The sequence below is a fragment of the Malaclemys terrapin genome, chromosome 7, assembly GCF_027887155.1.
Source record: "Malaclemys terrapin pileata isolate rMalTer1 chromosome 7, rMalTer1.hap1, whole genome shotgun sequence".
Lineage (NCBI taxonomy): Eukaryota > Metazoa > Chordata > Testudines > Emydidae > Malaclemys > Malaclemys terrapin.
The window spans coordinates 108092282-108110020 of NC_071511.1; the positions used below are offsets into that span (position 1 = coordinate 108092282).

The following is a 17739-nucleotide window of genomic DNA, read 5'->3' on the forward strand; positions in this document are numbered from 1 at the left end:
ATCTTTTTGGCCCTGCAGTATATTTCAAGGTTTTGATATTTTTAAGATACTTTAGACACATGCATAATTCAAGAAGTATGCTTTTCCACTGGTAGTTTTTGTCAAACGCCCAGCTCTTCTGAGAGTGGTTTGCCTCTGTTTTTTATCTGAAATGCTTGGCTAAGTATGTTTGACTTTGCAAGAGAAGGCTAATTCTTGTTTTTTGACTACTATGTTTAGTTTGGCTGTTTTGCTTGGAATTATGCATTCTGTTCATCCTGGTGCCTTAAACAAATATTGGATGGAAATGTTTTGAATTAATGGCTCACAAGTCAGCCTCACTTGCACTTAGTTTTGAACTCATTATAATCATTACATTTTAATGGTTTTAATCTCTAGCAGTTAAGGGAAGACATCTCTTTCAGAGAGATACCAAATACACTGCAGTGTTTTTTTGTAGAAAATGGGGTGGGTTCCTCAGTCAGTCTGGGTTGGGTATAAATGGGGAGTATTTTTCTTTCATCAATGGCATGGCACACCAGTAGTATCTCTGGGAGACATTTTGTCTCTGACAGGCATAGTGTATTCCCAGGAGCCCTTTGGAAGCATAGCTACTGAAGTGTTTTTGTGGAAGGTGCAGTGCTCATTCCCTCCTGCAGAGGGCAAGCTCTAATAAGTGGGGATTGAGTTCAGCCATGGACACTCTCCGTGCTATGAGAAGACTAGCACCACTCTGGACGTGTAGTTCTTGATCATTCTGCATGCAACAGCTGCAATTAGTTATGTCCATCCATGCAAGCAAAAGTGAGGGAGGCTCCTTGTGCCCATTATCCTTGCACCTTACTCAGGCACAATCAGACCCAAAGGCATTTTTGTGATTGTTGACTGGTGACGGTCTGCTGTATGGCACTCCCATACTCTCTATGCCATAAATGACATAACTTCTGGCAGCAGCAGAAGGCTCAGAAATTCCAGTTTATAAAGCTGGAGAGCCAAGGTGGATGAGGTAATATCTTTTATTGGACCAACATTGCTTCTTGCTTCCTGGGCAAATTCAAGAAACAAAGATATATTACCTCACCCACCTTGGGTCTCTAATATCCTGGGACCAACACAGTTACAACACCACTGCCTACAACAGTTTATAAAGCTGTATTGTATCTGAAGTTTGTCTGAACCTCTTGAGTCAGAAAACATGGAAAGGAAATCTTCTAAAACCAGGCTTTCTGGGAAAATCTGCTTTCAGCTCTTCAAGAAACACTGAAAGATCCCAATGCTAAATATGTTGTTTTGGCATTTCCAGAACTGACTTCAACCTGCAAGTGCTAAGGTGCATAAACATGACAAATAGTGTATAAATAAGTTAAGTGGACTTTTCTAAATCTAAAAAAATGTTTGGTTTCATTTCAGGTTTGCGATATAGAAGAGGGGTAGTACTTACTTTATTCTATACCTATCACTAGTTTTACTTCAACTAGGGAAGAAGAAAGAGAGCTTTTCCCCGATTCATATACTACACTCCACCACCTTTTCAATAAATCATGTGCCCAATTCTGCCATCTGGTACACAGCATTTAACTAACAGAAAGGGTGCAAGTTACAGTCAGTCCTTTCAAAAAGAACATACATTGCCACAAAATACATTCTGCATTGTTCTTCTGTCATAGCAAGAGATGGGGATTTAATGCAATATGCACAACTTGCTCAGATTCCATGACCTCTGTAGAAAAAGCAAGTGTAGTCGTACAAGAAATAGATGTGGCCAGGGCCTGCTCACTTTCTCAACATGATTCCCTTTATCAGTTCAAAAAAGAACTAGATAAGTTCATGGAGGACAGGTCCATGAATGGCTATTAGCCAGGATGGGCAGGGATGGTAGCCTCTGTTTGACAGAAGCTGGGAATGGGCGACAGGGGATGGATCACTTCTTGATTACCTGGTCTGTTCATTTCCTCTGAGGCATTGGCCTCTGTCTGAAGACAGGATACTGGGCTAGATGGATCTTTGGTCTGACCTAGTATGGCCGTTCTTATGACCCCGATGTGGGCAGTCATGCCTAGTGGCTAGAGCAGGAGTCAGGCCTAGGGGTTGGAGCAGCAGTCAGTAGTCAGAATCGAAGTCCAGGGTCAGAGCCGGAGTCAGGCGGCAGAGCCAAGAGTCAGAGCTGGAGTCAGAGGCCAGATGCTACAGCCAAAGTCAGGAATCAGAGAACCGAGTCAGGATGGGTTACCTGGAATGAGGCAGGGCTGGGGCCAAGCAGGCACCATCACAGCTGTGGGTAATTGCTTTGAGCAGCCACTGAACTGCTGCTGCGCTGGGCTTAAGAGCTGGTCTGCAGACTCTTCAAACCAATCAGGTGGTGTAGCCACCTGCACTAATGAAGTTGCCCAGAGATTGGCTCTACTGCTGGCCCTGATTCCTGATACGAATCAGAAGCAGTGTACAACCCCCCCACGCCACCCCACCCCAGCCAAAATGGGTAATCATCAATTTAAAACATCAGTAAATCTGGCCAAGCATGCAAGATTTGGAGAGCTCTGTTTGGTGCTGGAGTTGATGTTACAGAGTTTGGGCACTGTGTCCATGATAGATAAGAGATGAGCCTCAGCTGCAACCTTAGGCCAAGTTCTAGATCCACATTTTATCAACATTCAGGGGAGCCTGGATGCAAGGTTTTGGTTCAGGCACATCTGATCTATACCAGACCCAACCCCAAAGAGAGTCATTTCTGATAAAGACAAGTTCTCTGTTCCTGTTTCTATATTTGATTTAATATATGCTTACACTGTGTTTCCATTAACATGTCCATCATTGAGAATTAGGTAGGGGAGTAGGTTTGCCTGATTTTGATCCCAATTAAATATTGAGGGATTCAGAGTTTGACTCTAATATGAGTCATTGCATTCATGCTTTTGCTTAGGAGAGAATATCAGGGGTAAAAAACATAACAGAGGAAGCATAATGAAACTATTCAGTGAAGAAAGAGTTAAAACATAGAGCAGAGAATGGACAGATTGAATACCAAATGCAAAGGGATTGTGAGGATAGAGCAGAGAGGGGGAGAGAGAAGCTAGTGAAAGAAGACAGTGTGATATGTTTACCATGTATCATATATGTCTCCTTGTGCCAGCAGAGCTTTTGAAGTCTCTTCTGTTCCTGCAACATAACAGAAACATTTGAATGGAAATACTCTCAAGAGTGCCCATCTCTGATCCAGGCACCATTCCAGATCTGATAGACATGATCAGCAACAGCACATTTGTTATATAAAGCAAAACAGGCAGCATAATTTTATACACATTGATTCTAAGGGCCAAATCATGACCTATGTTTTGTGCCCCTCAAAGAGACGTAAGGGTGTTTGAGGAGAAGGGAGCCCTTGAGTGGGCTACCTGCATTGCAGATCACAATCTATCTACCTGAACTGCTACTCTGTGACGTAGCAACCTGCATGGAGCACAGGTTACAGGAGGCAAAATTTTGGAGGAGGCACCGGGAAATCTGTCTGCACATAGCTTGAATGCTAGCTGCAGTTGCAGCATCTCTATAAATAGTTGTCTTTAAAAAGTGCCATTTTAGTTTTAGAAACACTAAATCATGTTGTGTTATTACCTAGCACATGGTACATGAAACAATGATCAATGACACACTACAAATCACAAGTAGTTAGTAATTAAAGTGACCAATTCACCAACAGCCCATAGTCTGAAATGTGTTCCCGTAAAATGTTCAATAATTAAGATTTATTGAAGTCCATTCACGGATAATTTTTTAGGTAAGAGACACATTCATTGAATATGTTATTTCCCATGAATAGTTCTCCTAACTCTGTGTAAACAGCACAGTCTTATGCCACCTCTAGGCCTGATCCAAAGCCCATGGAAAGACTTCAATGGACTTTGGACCAGGTCCTCTAGGCTTAGCATAAAAGGAATCTCTCTCATCAGAGCTGCTTCCTATGGTTACAACATACCTGCAGGGTCTTTTTTTAGGTTTCTACAGTAGTACCATAAGGGGAAGTGGATGTTATAGCACTGGGATAAACATTACCCCTTCCTTAAGTGGAAAATCCCCAATCTCTTAAACCCCATATAGTGGTTGCTGTGAGCATTAGAAAGTTGCATGTGTTTGATGGGAGGCTAGGGTACAATTAGTGCTTTCCTAGGATGGATTAGTGTTTTTAGAGTATCTTTATTCCCCTACTCCATCTTTGATCTGGACCTATAAATTCAGTATTGCACCTAGCATATGCGTGATTTGTTATAAGCTCACAGATAGCCTGCTCTGTTTCATTAGTGCACTGGGAATTACTTTATATGGAAGAGGAATTAAAAGTGAAGCAAGTGCCAGAGCAACCTTCATCTGCCTTTAGTATTTCACCTAAATGGGGGTGGGGGAATTGGTGACTGGAACTGAAAGCAGAAGAGAATTATAGTGGGCGTAAGAAACTGAGGAAGACGAGCAGAACCATGCACAGCTAAATCCATGAACTTGGATCCTCCAGAAAAGCTAGGGTAGCATACCAAGTAAGTGAGTCATAAACATCTGTGAACGGTTCACACTTATGTGAGCGCATCCTCAAGACAGCAGAATTTAGCTATAACATGTTCCCCCAAAATGGTCCAAGACTATAAATATAACTAATTATTTAGACTGAATGGAGAATGTTGTTCCATTCCATCCAGCCCCCACAAAGGCTGTCCATGGCAATATTTAATGACACAAAGCAATCAAAACATATTTTCAACTAAAAAGCTGCTTGGCTGTTACTGCTCAGATAAAATCCTTTCAGGTGCACTGCATGTTTAGAATACTTTGCACGCCCGTGACATAATAGATTTTAAATGATGAGCTAAATTTCATAGGAAGAGGCATAGAATATGGACAGAATTAGTTAGAGCTTTCTGTACAGAATGTTCCATTACTGGAAGGTGAGTTATTCAGCCACACATTTCATAGGGAAAGCTCAAAAGATTAAAATGTATATTAACTTTGGCCAAAGCTCGTAGTCCTTAGGTTGACTCCAATAGGTTTATTTTATCTGAATAAGTACAACATAAGGATTGCAGGATTCGCCTCAAAAAAATGCAAGTAAAATATTAAAGATTAGGATCCTGATCCAGCAAAGCATTTATTAACCAGGTGTTAAACTTTCAACATGTAAGTAGCCCAGGAGTCGGCAACGTTTGGCACGCTTGGCTCGCCAGGGTAAGCACCCTGGAGGGCCGAGCCAGTTTATTTACCTGCTGACGCGGCAGGTTCGGCTGATCGCAGCCCCCACTGGCAGTGGTTCGCCGTCCAATAGGGGCGGCGGGAAGCAGCGCGGGCGAGTGATGTGCTGGCCGCGGCTTGTCGCCGCCCCCATTGGCAAAAGGAACAGCAGAGCATCAAAATGGCCCCACATGCAATGGCAGGGTGTCTATTACTGGATGCACCCAAAAGTCATCACTGTTCATACAGGGCAGGATTTTGGCGGTGAGGCAAGATTTGACCCATGTGTGTCTTGAGATATTAAAAAAGTCAGCATTATAGGGCCTGATTTTAAGGGAGGCTGAATACCCACAACTGCTTCTGAAGTTCGGAGCTGTGGTTGTTCAGCATATCTGAAAATCAAGCCCATAGTGTAGATATTCACAGAAATTCCACTACTTTAACTAAAATCAGTTCTAGCCAAACTGTAGTGAACTACTTGAGCTCAGCTTATGAGGGCCTGATTCAACTCTGACCGAAATCAGTGGGAATCTTTCCTAAGCCTGAACATCAAGCCCCAAATGTATAGCTAGAGATGTCTCTGGAAAAATATACAGAGCCAAAGCCATTATTGGTATATGGATGATTCTGTATCAAATAAATATCAGCAGTGTCTTGACCTCCTTTAATCTTCCCCTGGACTGTGTGTCTATAACATAAACTCTAAATTAAAAAAACATGTTGAAGTGCTATGGGATTCTTATCTATTTAAAAATGACAAAGCACCTGGAGCAAAAACATATTTAGAATCATAAAAAATAAATAAGCAGTCAAAATAAATTCTGCTTCCAAATGGTGAGGAGCCTGTCAGACTGCACAGGGAAAATATTTCTCCATTTACAGATCTGAATATCACAGTGTGGCGAGGAGTTAGACAAGCACAGATTTTTCTTGTGGGAATTCAATATGATCATAGATTCATCTCTTCAAAATGATAACTATGAATGAATAAATAAATAACAAGGAAACTTTTTTTTCCAATAGAAGAACAGAATATACAACTAGAATTGATGAGAAATCTTTTTAAATAAAATAGCCAATTTGGTTCCTTTGCCCCAAAAGAGCAACAAAAGAGAGCTGATTTCCAAATTGTGTCTATTAAATATAACAAAATATATGACAATCTGTGTTTTGACCTGAAAAAATTGATTCAGAAGAAAAAAAAGAAGAAATTAACAGTTGAGCTAGGCTAACTGACTTTTATTATTTTCCATGTCCTCACAATAAATATTTGTCTATTGCTGAAATTGATCTGTAATTCCAAGGATGTATATTTCCTAAATTTAATAAAGAATTGTGAACATTTGAGCATCAGGGTTAGCATTGCAGTTCCTCTAACAGTTACTTGTATAAGTTATAATTACTTCAGTAATTGGGGATGTAAGTGTGACATTGTACCCATAAGGCTTTATGAAAATATGCTTATGAATGTATATATGACATATCTGGAATATGTTTTATGTTACATATGCCATGTAACATATCTCTGTAAAGGTTGTGATCTCCTGAATCTATTCCTCCTATTTGTATGCATGTATCATTTTTGTATTCAAATCTATAAATATTGGCTGTGTACTTGCTTGATTTTAAGTAGCCTTAGTAAAGCATTTGGTCAGCTTCTTGGGAAAGGAATGTGCAAATTAAGTACCCAATCAAGAAACACTTAATGAACAATGGATCTTGGAAGACTCCAAGCCACATAAGAAGTCTCCTTGAGGACGTTCAAGGTAGCATGCAAGCCATGGCTGCTACCTGTAAGTTCTGAGTCATGCATGGACATGTGGCTTGCCCATGTGTCTCCAAAACTCCATCTTGTAGCTGGGATTCTACACGGGGGGGGGGGGGAGAGGGAGGGGTGTCCACCCACAAGAGAGAGTCTATTTAAACCCCTGGGAGACCCCTCCATTGTGTCTTCAGCTGGCTCAAGAAATAGCCTCTCCACCACCATAAGATACCTGAAAGAAACTGGAACAAAGGACAGTAACCATAAGGGGTGTGAGTGATTGCTGGACTCAAACTAAAAGAAGACTAGACTGTAAAAGAAGCTTACTGGAACACCTCTGAGGGTGAGATTTTATCTGTATTCAGTTTTCTTACTGTATTAGGCATAGACTTGCATGTTCTATTTTATTTTGCTTTGTAATTCACTTTGTTCTGCCTGATACTACTTGGAACCACTTAAATCCTACTTTCTGTATTTAATAAAATCACTATTTACTTATTATTTAACCCAGAGTATGTATTAATACCTGGGGAGGGCAAATAGCTGTGCATATCTCTCTATCAGTGTTACAGAGGGCAAACAATTTGTGAGTTTATCCTGTATAAGCTTTATACAGGGTAAAACGGATTTATTTGGGGTTTGGACCCCATTGGGAGTGTTAGAGACAGGAACATTTCTTAGGCTGCTTTCAGTTAAGCAATTTGTGGGACATGGTTCAGATCTGGTCTGTTTTTTTTAGCCAGCTAGCGTGTCTGGCAGTGCACAACCAGGCAGGGTTTTGGAGTCCCAAACTGGCAGGGAAAGCAGGGGCAGAAGTAGTCTTGGCACATCAGTTGGCAGCCCCAAGGGGGTTTCTGTGATCCATCCCGTCACAGTAGGCTCATCCTGCTTACTGAATTATGAACCCATTATGTTGGTGAGCATTTGTTCCCAGTTGTGATCCTATAGAAATAAGTGGGACTGCTTATGTGAGCAACTGCTCACTTAATCGTGAGCCTTTGAGCTAGGTTTGGGTTCTGCATGAGAGTTGCCTACCTTTCAGCTCAGTGCACTCTAAATTACAATGGAACTTTGGCTGATCAATACTATGGTCTTGCAAGTACAGATTGCAGGATAATAGCATGTATTTGAAACCATCTTCAAAGTCCCTGCCATACAGAAAAGTTATGGCTAATGCCTTGGCTAATGATGCTGTTGCATCAGAAATGCTGGCTGGTCTTAGCTCTGATATACACCATCCACCAAGATAGCACTAGGCATTATCTGAAGGAATGGACATTGCATCATGGCTTCTAAGAGGTACTGTACCTCTAAATAATGTTTTCCAGCAGACAAATTAGCCTCTAATTAGAATAAACCATGCTATATATTGATGGGTTTTACCTAGAGCTTTTAAACACTTTCTGAAATTCTGAGGATACTTCCACACCATTTAGGCCATGAGTCAGCAGGGTACTTAAGTGCATGCCTAACTTTAAGCAAGTGAGCAGTCCCATTGACTTCAGTGAGACAATTCAAATGCTTATAAGTAGGCACATGCATAAGAAACTTGCTGAGCTGGGACCTCAATTCCTAACTTATGTTTCTAACCCAAACCACTCTGAATTTGTTTTTTTGTTTTGTTCTGAAGAATTTGAAATCCGTAAATCAGTGTCATCTCCTCACCTATAGGATTTTGGTTCTGGGTCAGAGCTAAATGCAGGAAGAATCTGTTTTTCTGCCTGAAATAGCAGATATTTGACAAGATTTCTACCATTTGAGAAAGAAATCTCACAAGAACAGCTTTTAAAATACAAATACTGTGAAATCGAAATGCAAACTTTTATCCTAACCAGGACCTGAAATTAATTAATCTGGACCCAAACACTTCCCCTAAATCTAGCACCTATTACCAATTGAAAATAATGCATAAAATTTTAGCATAAGACCTGTTTTTAGCCAGGTGAGCAAAGCTTATGTTTATCATTCTTTGTGACTTGTTAACTTCCTATTGTGAAAGTAAATTAAGTTCTGCTCTTTTCTGACATTGTCAAAGATCAGGGAATCAATTATCTCTGTAAAGCTTTATCAATACGGTTGGATATTGACAGATTTAGTTGGGGACTCATTATGTAGATAATGTGCAGGTTAAAAATGTCACTGAAAGCCAAAGTTGAATTTCCTGTGTTGCTATTATGAATCTTCCTATTAAAGAAATGCCCAGATAATCAGATAATTTTCTGTTGAACCTGGCAAGATATGAAGCTCTGAGTAGTTACACAGTTTCTGCAGCTTACACATGATTTTTTCCAAATTAACATGAACAGTATTAAAACAAATATTAAAATTATATTAAAATGTGCAGTGTTGAGAGGCACTGTAAGTTTGATCTCTTTGCTTGACATTATTTGTTGAAAAGAAATTAGATTGCCTATGTTTACCTAGAGTAGACTCATTAAAAAGATCAAGTCAATGGGCAAGTAAGCATACAAGGTCAATAATGCAGTACTGGCAAGGAGCCAAATGTCAAAATCTGAATATTTGTTAATTTTATACATGTTCTCAAAATGAATTACTGGTAATAAATTAAAAACTTAAGAAAACAAAGCAGAAACCTAACCTAAAAGGACACTCATATAAAGGACTTTTAATAGTTGTGCCGGTAGTGGACTGGCAAATTTAGATGGGTTGCTGTGTCTTATATTCAGTACCTTGAAGATTATCAGACCGTGTCCTATTGGAAACTTTCCCATTTCCACCCCACCCGTTCACCCCATCTAATAGATTTAAACCCTTAGTTTGGTAAATTCTGTAAATGGTACAAACTTTCCTTACCATTTGTGTTGATGGAATTGACATGTAAGTGAAACAACTGACTCTCTTAAAGTTAGAAATCCTTTATTATAGGCACTCATCTTTAAAGCAAAATCAAAGATTGCCTTTTGTGAAAAACATCACAAATCCCATACACATTTGCTGCTCTGAACAACAGACTTGATGACAACAAGATCACCACCAAATGGTGGTGCATTAGCAAGTTAATAGTTGGTAGCAGATAAACCTAAAGCCAGGCCCAAAAAAATTTTATGAAGAGTGATGTTGTTCCGTTCCCAGTTTGGTATGGCTGCCAGGGAAAGAGGGACTGTGAGTGGAGGAAATCAGATGTTTTTATTTAAGGTCAAAATTTTCAATCCAGAGTTGGGGCAACATATTTGATTTTTTTTAAAGAGATTTTTTCCGGTGACTTCATGTTTCGTTGACTGAGTGCATTAGCCTTCACCTATGGAGACTATAGTTGAAAATCTATCTTAAGTTTCGAGTGAAAGTAATTGCTTTTCTCAGAATTCTTTGAAAGAGATTTTCCATGGCCCTTGGTGCGAAAGACACTTTAAATGGGGCATATTATTAATTTATTATTATATATACCTTTTTATATTATGGTAGCATCTAGAAACCCTAATCATCACAAATGGGACCACTGCTGCTAGAGGCAGATACTGTCTGTGGTCTGAAGAGCTTAAAACTCTAAATGCTACACTTTAGTATCGTTGGTTTTATGAAGTTTCAAGCATTGCAAAGAAAAAGCCACATGCATTCACTTCTATCGTCAACCTTAGTATCTAATCCTGCCAGCACTTACATGCCTGCCTAACCTTAGGTAGTTTTGTTCCCTGGGAAACATGAATGTACTAAGGTGCAGAAGAGTTTGCAGGATTATGCCTTTAGATTGATTTCTAAATCTGTCCAGAGGGTTGAATTTGTAGGAGTGAGACAGGGAGTTCTTATTACCGGTTCTTCTCAGCTGTGTAACTTACTCCCAATAGAGGTCTTTCAGAACCCAAGGCTTGTCTTGTTTAGGGAACAATGTAAGATGAAACACTCATATAACAAAATATAATTAAAACAAACAAAATTCCCCTTAAGCTACTCCTTCCTCTGGTTTTCCCAGTGCATCCTGTCTCTTCTCTGTTTCTGTTAATTAGATTGAAAGCTCTTCTGAGCAGGGTCTGTCTGCATTTTGTCTCTTGTGCAGCACTGAGCCCATTGTTAGCGTTAAAAAAAATACATTTATATTAAGTGTTTATCATCCTAATGGTCCCACTCCTGTCTCCATTGTAGTCAGGAGTTTTGCCATTGGCTTCGGTGAGACCAGAAACCAGCCCTATCACTGATGAAGTGTCCAAACCTTTTTTCTAAGGGTGAGCAAAACAATACTTGCAGTTTGTTTGCAGCATAATCCTAGTTCCATTTTTCCAGGAGGAGTTTACATCATTCATGAGCTAAGGGAGAGAACAAGAAATCCTATGTCCTTTCTATCAGTTTGTGTATGGTGATTGGAGATGGGCCTGGATCAAATCCTCAAATCCAGACATCTCTGATTTTCAGATGAGTGGTTTCAATCTAGACCTGAACCTACATAAGAACGGCCATACTGGGTCAGACCAAAGGTCCATCTAGCCCAGTAGCCTGTCTTCTGACAGTGGCCAATGTCAGGTGCCCCAGAGGGAATGAACAGACCAGGGAATCATCAAGTGATCCATCTTCTGTCACCCATTCCCAGCTTCTGGCAAACAGAGGCTAGGGACATCATCCCTGCCCATCCTGGCTAATAGCCATTGATGGATCTATCTTCCATGAATTTATCTAGTTCTTTTTTTGAACCCTGTATAGTCTTGGATCCAAGTTTTACATGCATTAATTATTCCTTGGTAGCTATGGTATATGTAAGGCTGTGTTCACAACTCTAAATCAAAGCAGAAAGGGAGGATGGTCTAGTCGTGGTTAGAAGCTAGCATTAGGAGACTTGGATTCAGACTCCTGTGTGAACTGTTTCTCTCTATGCATCCATTTCCCTTCTATGAAAAGTTGATACGAGAACTTTACTACCTCCAAAGGCTGATATAAGGATAAATATGTTGGAGATTGTGAGGAATGCAGATACTGTGGTAATGGAGGTTATGTAAGTACCTTAGACTAGAACTTTTCTGATTTTAAAAAAGTATAGTAGGATCTTTCTGATGTCTTATCTTCCAAAGTAAGATCTTAAGGCTGGATTTTGCTGCAGTACTATATAATACTGGCATCTGTATTTTTGTTCAAAACCCTGCACCATTTGAAGCTTATAGAGATGGCTTCTTGTTTCAAATTTGCCCTGTTTGTGCTTACTCATTGCTCCAGCAGAGCTTTACAGTGTGGCCTTGCAGACCTTTCCAAGAGATGCTATTGTACAATGTGTGTGAGTGTTTGAAGTCTCCAGAATGTGCTTTAATTGAAAACATAACTTGACACAGTAGTAAATGCCAAAAGAGAAAAATAAAAGGCCACTCTGCTGGCATTTTGTACTGACAAGCACTTGATAGGAAATACTGTGCATATCTGTGGAAAAGGAAGGGTATGGCAAAGAAAAAGAACTATTAATGAAAACTTAAAGGGCTGGATCCTCAACTGATGAAAATCAACATCACTCCATTGACTTCAATGGAGCAGCCATCATATCATTGGTTTCATTGATGCTATACTGATTTACACCAGCTGAGGATACGACCTATTTTTGTCTCTCACACACATGCGCACACAAATGTATACAAAAGGAACTTTGGATAATATATATTTGTTTCTTTTCCTCATTTTTAATAAAACTTTGTTTTACAGGTTGCCCACCGCTTGGTCTAGAGACTTTAAAAATTACTGATTTCCAGCTCCATGCTTCTACAGTAAAGCGATATGGCCTTGGGGCCCACAGAGGAAGGCTTAATATTCAGGTAACATCAATTTTCTTTGTAAGTGGTAAAACGGCTTAGGGTTGTAGTGTTCTGCAGACAGTGCTAATGGATGGTTATAGGTTTTGACTACCTTGTCAGCTCACATTATTCAAATGAGGGGGAAATATTGAATTATACTGGTGGATAGGGTTGATGAAGAGTTCTGAAGTTGTGGGGTTTGTTTTGTGCTTTAAAAAGCTCTACATTTTATGTTGCTTAGCATTCAAATCCTAATGGAATTCATAGACTCATAGACTCATAGACATTAAGGTCAGAAGGGACCATTATGATCATCTGGTCTGACCCCCTGCATGCTGCAGGCCGCAAGACCCTTCCCTGGACTCTACCGTTGAAGTCCCCAATCCTGTGTTTTAGTGACTTCAATCGGCTGAGACCCTCCTGCTAGTGATCCCTGCCCCATGCTGCGGAGGAAGGCGAAAAACCTCCAGAGGCTCAGCCAATCTACCCTAGAGGAAAATTCCTTCCCGACCCCAAATATGGCGATCAGTAATACCCCGAGCATATAGGCAAGAGTCTCTAGCCTGACCCTTGTTGGCCATTATGCTGTTCATGTACCCTTGCTTGGTTTTCCTTGGCTACTATGTTTTATCATTAAACCATTCCCTCCATAAACTTATCCAACTTAATCTTAAAACCAGACAGGTCCGTCGCCCCCACCGTTTCCCTCGGAAGGCCGTTCCAATATTTCACCCCTCTGATGGTCAGAAACCTTCGTCTAATTTCAAGCCTAAACTTCCCCCCGGCCAGTTTGTATCCATTCGTTCTCGTGTCCACATTAGTACTAAACTGGAATAATTCCTCTCCCTCCCTTGTATTAACCCCTCTGATATATTTAAAGATAGCAATCATATCCCCCCTCAGCCTTCGCTTTGTCAGACTAAACAACCCAAGCTCCTCTAATCTCTTTTCATACGACAGGTTTTCCATTCCTCTGATCATCTTAGTCGCCCTTCTCTGCACCCGTTCCAGTTTGAGTTCATCTTTTTTAAACATTGGAGACCAGAACTGCACACAGTACTCCAAATGAGGTCTCACCAGCGCCATATACAACGGAAGCAGGACCTCCCTATCTCTACTAGATATACCTCGCCTAATACATCCCAAGACCGCATTGGCTTTTTTCACCGCCACGTCACATTGCCGACTCATAGTCATCCTGCGGTCCACAAGGACCCCTAGGTCCTTCTCCTCTTCCGTTACTTCTAACCAATGCGTCCCCATCTTGTAACTAAAATTGTTATTATTCGTCCCCAAGTGCATCACCTTACACTTTTTACTATTAAATTTCATCCTATTTCTGATACTCCAATTCACAAGCTCATTCAAGTCTCCCTGCAGAGTATCCCTATCCTCCTCCGAGTTTGCAACTCCTCCCACCTTCGTATCATCCGCAAACTTTATCAGCCCACTCTTGCAATCGGTCCCGAGGTCAGTTATAAATAGATTAAATAAGATGGGTCCCAAAACCGAACCTTGAGGCACTCCACTAGTAACCTCCCTCCAACCCGACAATTCACCCTTTAATACGACCCGCTGCATTCTCCCCATTAACCAATTCCCTATCCACCTCTGGATTTTCATATCGATCCCCATGTTTTTCATTTTAACCAATAGTTCCTCATGGGGTACTGTATCAAACGCTTTACTGAAATCCAGGTATATTAGGTCCACCGCATTTCCCTTATCTAATAAGTCCGTTACTTTCTCAAAGAAGGAGATCAGATTCGTTTGGCACGATCTGCCCTTCGTAAAACCATGCTGTAATTTATCGCATTTGCCATTAACTTCAAGGTCCTCAACTAGTTTCTCTTTCAGAATCTTCTCCAGCACCTTGCACACTACTGATGTTAAACTAACAGGCCTATAGTTACCCGGGTCACTTTTTTTCCCTTTCTTGAAAATAGGAACCACATTGGCTATTCTCCAGTCTAACGGGACTACCCCCGAGTTTACAGATTCATTAAATATAGTCGCTAATGGGCCTGCTATTTCCCGCGCCAATTCCTTCAATATTCTCGGATGAAGATCGTCCGGTCCACCCGACTTAGTCCCATTAAGGCGTTCTAGTTTTGTTTCTACCTCGGATGCGGTAATCCCCCATCCCGTATGCCCCTCTGTAATGGTGCTAGTATCTCTAATACCTTCATTGGCCTCATTAAACACCGATGCAAAATATTCATTGAGATATTGAGCCATGCCTAGATTATCTTTAATCTCCTCTCCGGCTATAGTCTTCAGCGGTCCCACTTCTTCTTTCTTTGCTTTCTTCCTATTTATATGGCTGTAAAACCTCTTACTATTACTTTTAATTCCCCTCGCTAAGTCCAACTCTTCCCGGCCTTTGGCCTTTCTCACTCTATCTCTACATTCTCTGACTTCACTAAGGTAAGTTTCCTTACTGATCCCTCCCCTCTTCCACTCTTTGTACGCTTTCTGTTTTTTCCTAATCGCCCCTTTCAGCCGGTCGCTCATCCAGCTCGGTCTAAGTCTCTTGCTTAGTAATCTTTTTCCCTTTTTGGGGATACAGGCCTCTGACAGCTCTTGCATCTTTAACTTAAAGTAATCCCAGGCTTCTTCTGCCTTTAGGTCCCTTAATACGTTTGCCCAATCCACTTCCCTTACCAGTCCCCTTAATTTGTTAAAATTGGCCTTTTTAAAATTATAAACCCTAGTCTTTGACTTAATTCTGGTACTCTTTCCATTTAGTTTAAAGCGAATTAGCTCATGATCACTGGAGCCCAAGTTGTCCCCCACTACCACTTCCTCAACAAGGTCCTCATTACTTACCAGAATCAAATCTAAAATGGCCTCCCCCCTCGTCGGCTCAGCTACCACTTGATAAAGGAATTGATCCGCAAGCACATCTAGGAACATCTGAGCCCTATTATTGCTACTAGCGTTTGTTCCCCAATCTATATCCGGGAAGTTAAAGTCCCCCATAATTACACAGTTTCTATTAGTATTTACCTCCCTTAATACATTAAACAATTCCTTATCCATATCCTGGGTCGATCCCGGCGGTCTATAGCACACCCCAAGCACTATCCCCGGAGAGGCTCTAGTAGTACTTTTACCCAGCTTGAGTATCGCCCAGACGGACTCTGTGTTATCTATTCCATCCACTATTATTTCTTTACAGCTTATTTCACTATTGACATACAATGCCACCCCCCACCTTTACCTTTATCCCGGTCTTTCCTAAACAGCGCATACCCCTCCATACCTGCGTTCCAGTCGTGACCGCCATTCCACCACGTTTCAGTTATTCCTACGATATCTGGTTTCAATTCTCGGACCAAGAGCTCCAATTCCTCCATTTTATTACCTAGGCTTCTCGCATTGGTGTACAAACAGCCTAATGTATGTCGTTTAGCCTGTCTCCCATTACTAGCACTGTATGTTGCGGGCCTCTTTGTGTTCGTCCCCCCTGTCCCTCCTATGTCCAATCTCATCTCCCCGGCTATGTCTCCTCTTATTACACTCAGCTTTTCAATACCGGAAACTGGCGTGGAGATTAACTGTGCATCTTCCATAAAGTAAAGAAGGTGAGGTGGAGAGAAGCAGGGAAAAGAACCTTCCTGTGTTAACAGAGCACAAAGAGGAGACTGTAAGGATATTTGAGAAGCAAGAACATTTTGTTTCATTATTTGCCTGTAAATAATGAACCTGGTGAATAGAAAAAACATTATTAAGCAAAGTAACTTGTCGCCAGACAGCTTTTCCCAGGCAATGATACTTCTACCAAAAATATAGCAATTTGGAAGCCACTTGTATATGTTCTTGTGTCTGCTGTGTTAGTTATTTTCTCTTTATATGGTTTTATCTCTTTTATTCCAGCATCAGTCTTAGGCAAAAGACAAAATTCTAGGCACATGAATAGCACTATTTAATGGAATTGCTAATATGCAAGAACAGGTTTAAGTGCTTTGTGGGAACAAGTCCTCAGTCCCAAACTCTTGTTCTTAATTGTTTTTTCACTTTTAATAGTGCTTCCTTCTCTACCCCATTCCCTTCCAGTCTAAAACCATTGCTAATACAAAAGAGAGCACAATATCTATAGCTCGATAGCATGTACAGGACATTAGTCACCAAATTAGAAGTGAAAAGTTGCTAAAGTCTCAACTGGTTTTATGGTTCCAGTTTATTAATCTTTGCCTGTCTATCCCTCCCATAACAGTCTCTTTTCTAAATGAGAGTCATTGTCTGATGGACTGAGCATGGGACTAGTGGCCATTAATTTTTGAGTTCTAATCCTGGCCTTGAAATTCACCTCCCTTTTTTCAAGTTGACAAGTCACTTAATGTCTATGCCTGAGTTTCTCAATTTGAAAAACAAAACCAAACCAGGAATAATAATGACTTTGTATGGTTGTTCTGAACATTAATTGATATTTCTTAAGCTCTTTGTGATCATTAGATGAATGGTACTATGTAAGAACCAAAGAATGATGATAGTTACATTTTATTTGTGTAGAATAATGCTATAAAAATGGTAAAAGTATTACCGGGTACTGAGATGCATACCTGGTTCCTTGTCTCAACAGCCTGTCAGTCCTTGTTTGATGCTTGTTGCTATATACTGCCTTTCATTTTATATTGTAACCTGTCTGCACTGTCTTCCATATGTAATTGGGATCTCAGGCTATCCCCAGTTATTTAGTTCTTTTAAATTAGAGAGTGAATTAATTGTGAAATGTCTGGTTTTGGGACATCGGCAGGGGGGAGGGAAGTCACACAAACATCTTGAAACTGAGACCAAAGGCAAGTGTATTATAGATCTAATTCACCCCTGAGTTGCTCTAGTTGTATGCTGGTGTAAATCCACTGAAGTCAAAGGAATTAAACCAGCCTAAAACTGGAGTTATGTGGTGTGAATCAGTTTCCATATATTTATTAACTGATTAAGCAAATCAAGGTACATATTTCAGGGAGATCTATTTACCCTACCTGAGACATTAGTGATAGAATAGAGTCATGGATCAGATGACTTTGAGGAGAGTGGAATTTACCAACATTAGAAGTGACT

The 17739-nt window shown here is 40.5% G+C and overlaps 1 protein-coding gene across 1 annotated transcript in view; it reads left to right on the forward strand.

The window, feature by feature from the left end:
• CPXM2 (carboxypeptidase X, M14 family member 2) overlaps positions 1-17739 on the forward strand; it is a 116046-nt gene that overhangs the window by 22101 nt on the left and 76206 nt on the right. The window contains exon 3 of the mRNA XM_054036032.1: positions 12584-12693. Coding sequence (XP_053892007.1) covers positions 12584-12693 — 110 coding nt within the window. The remainder of the gene's footprint in view (positions 1-12583; positions 12694-17739) is intronic.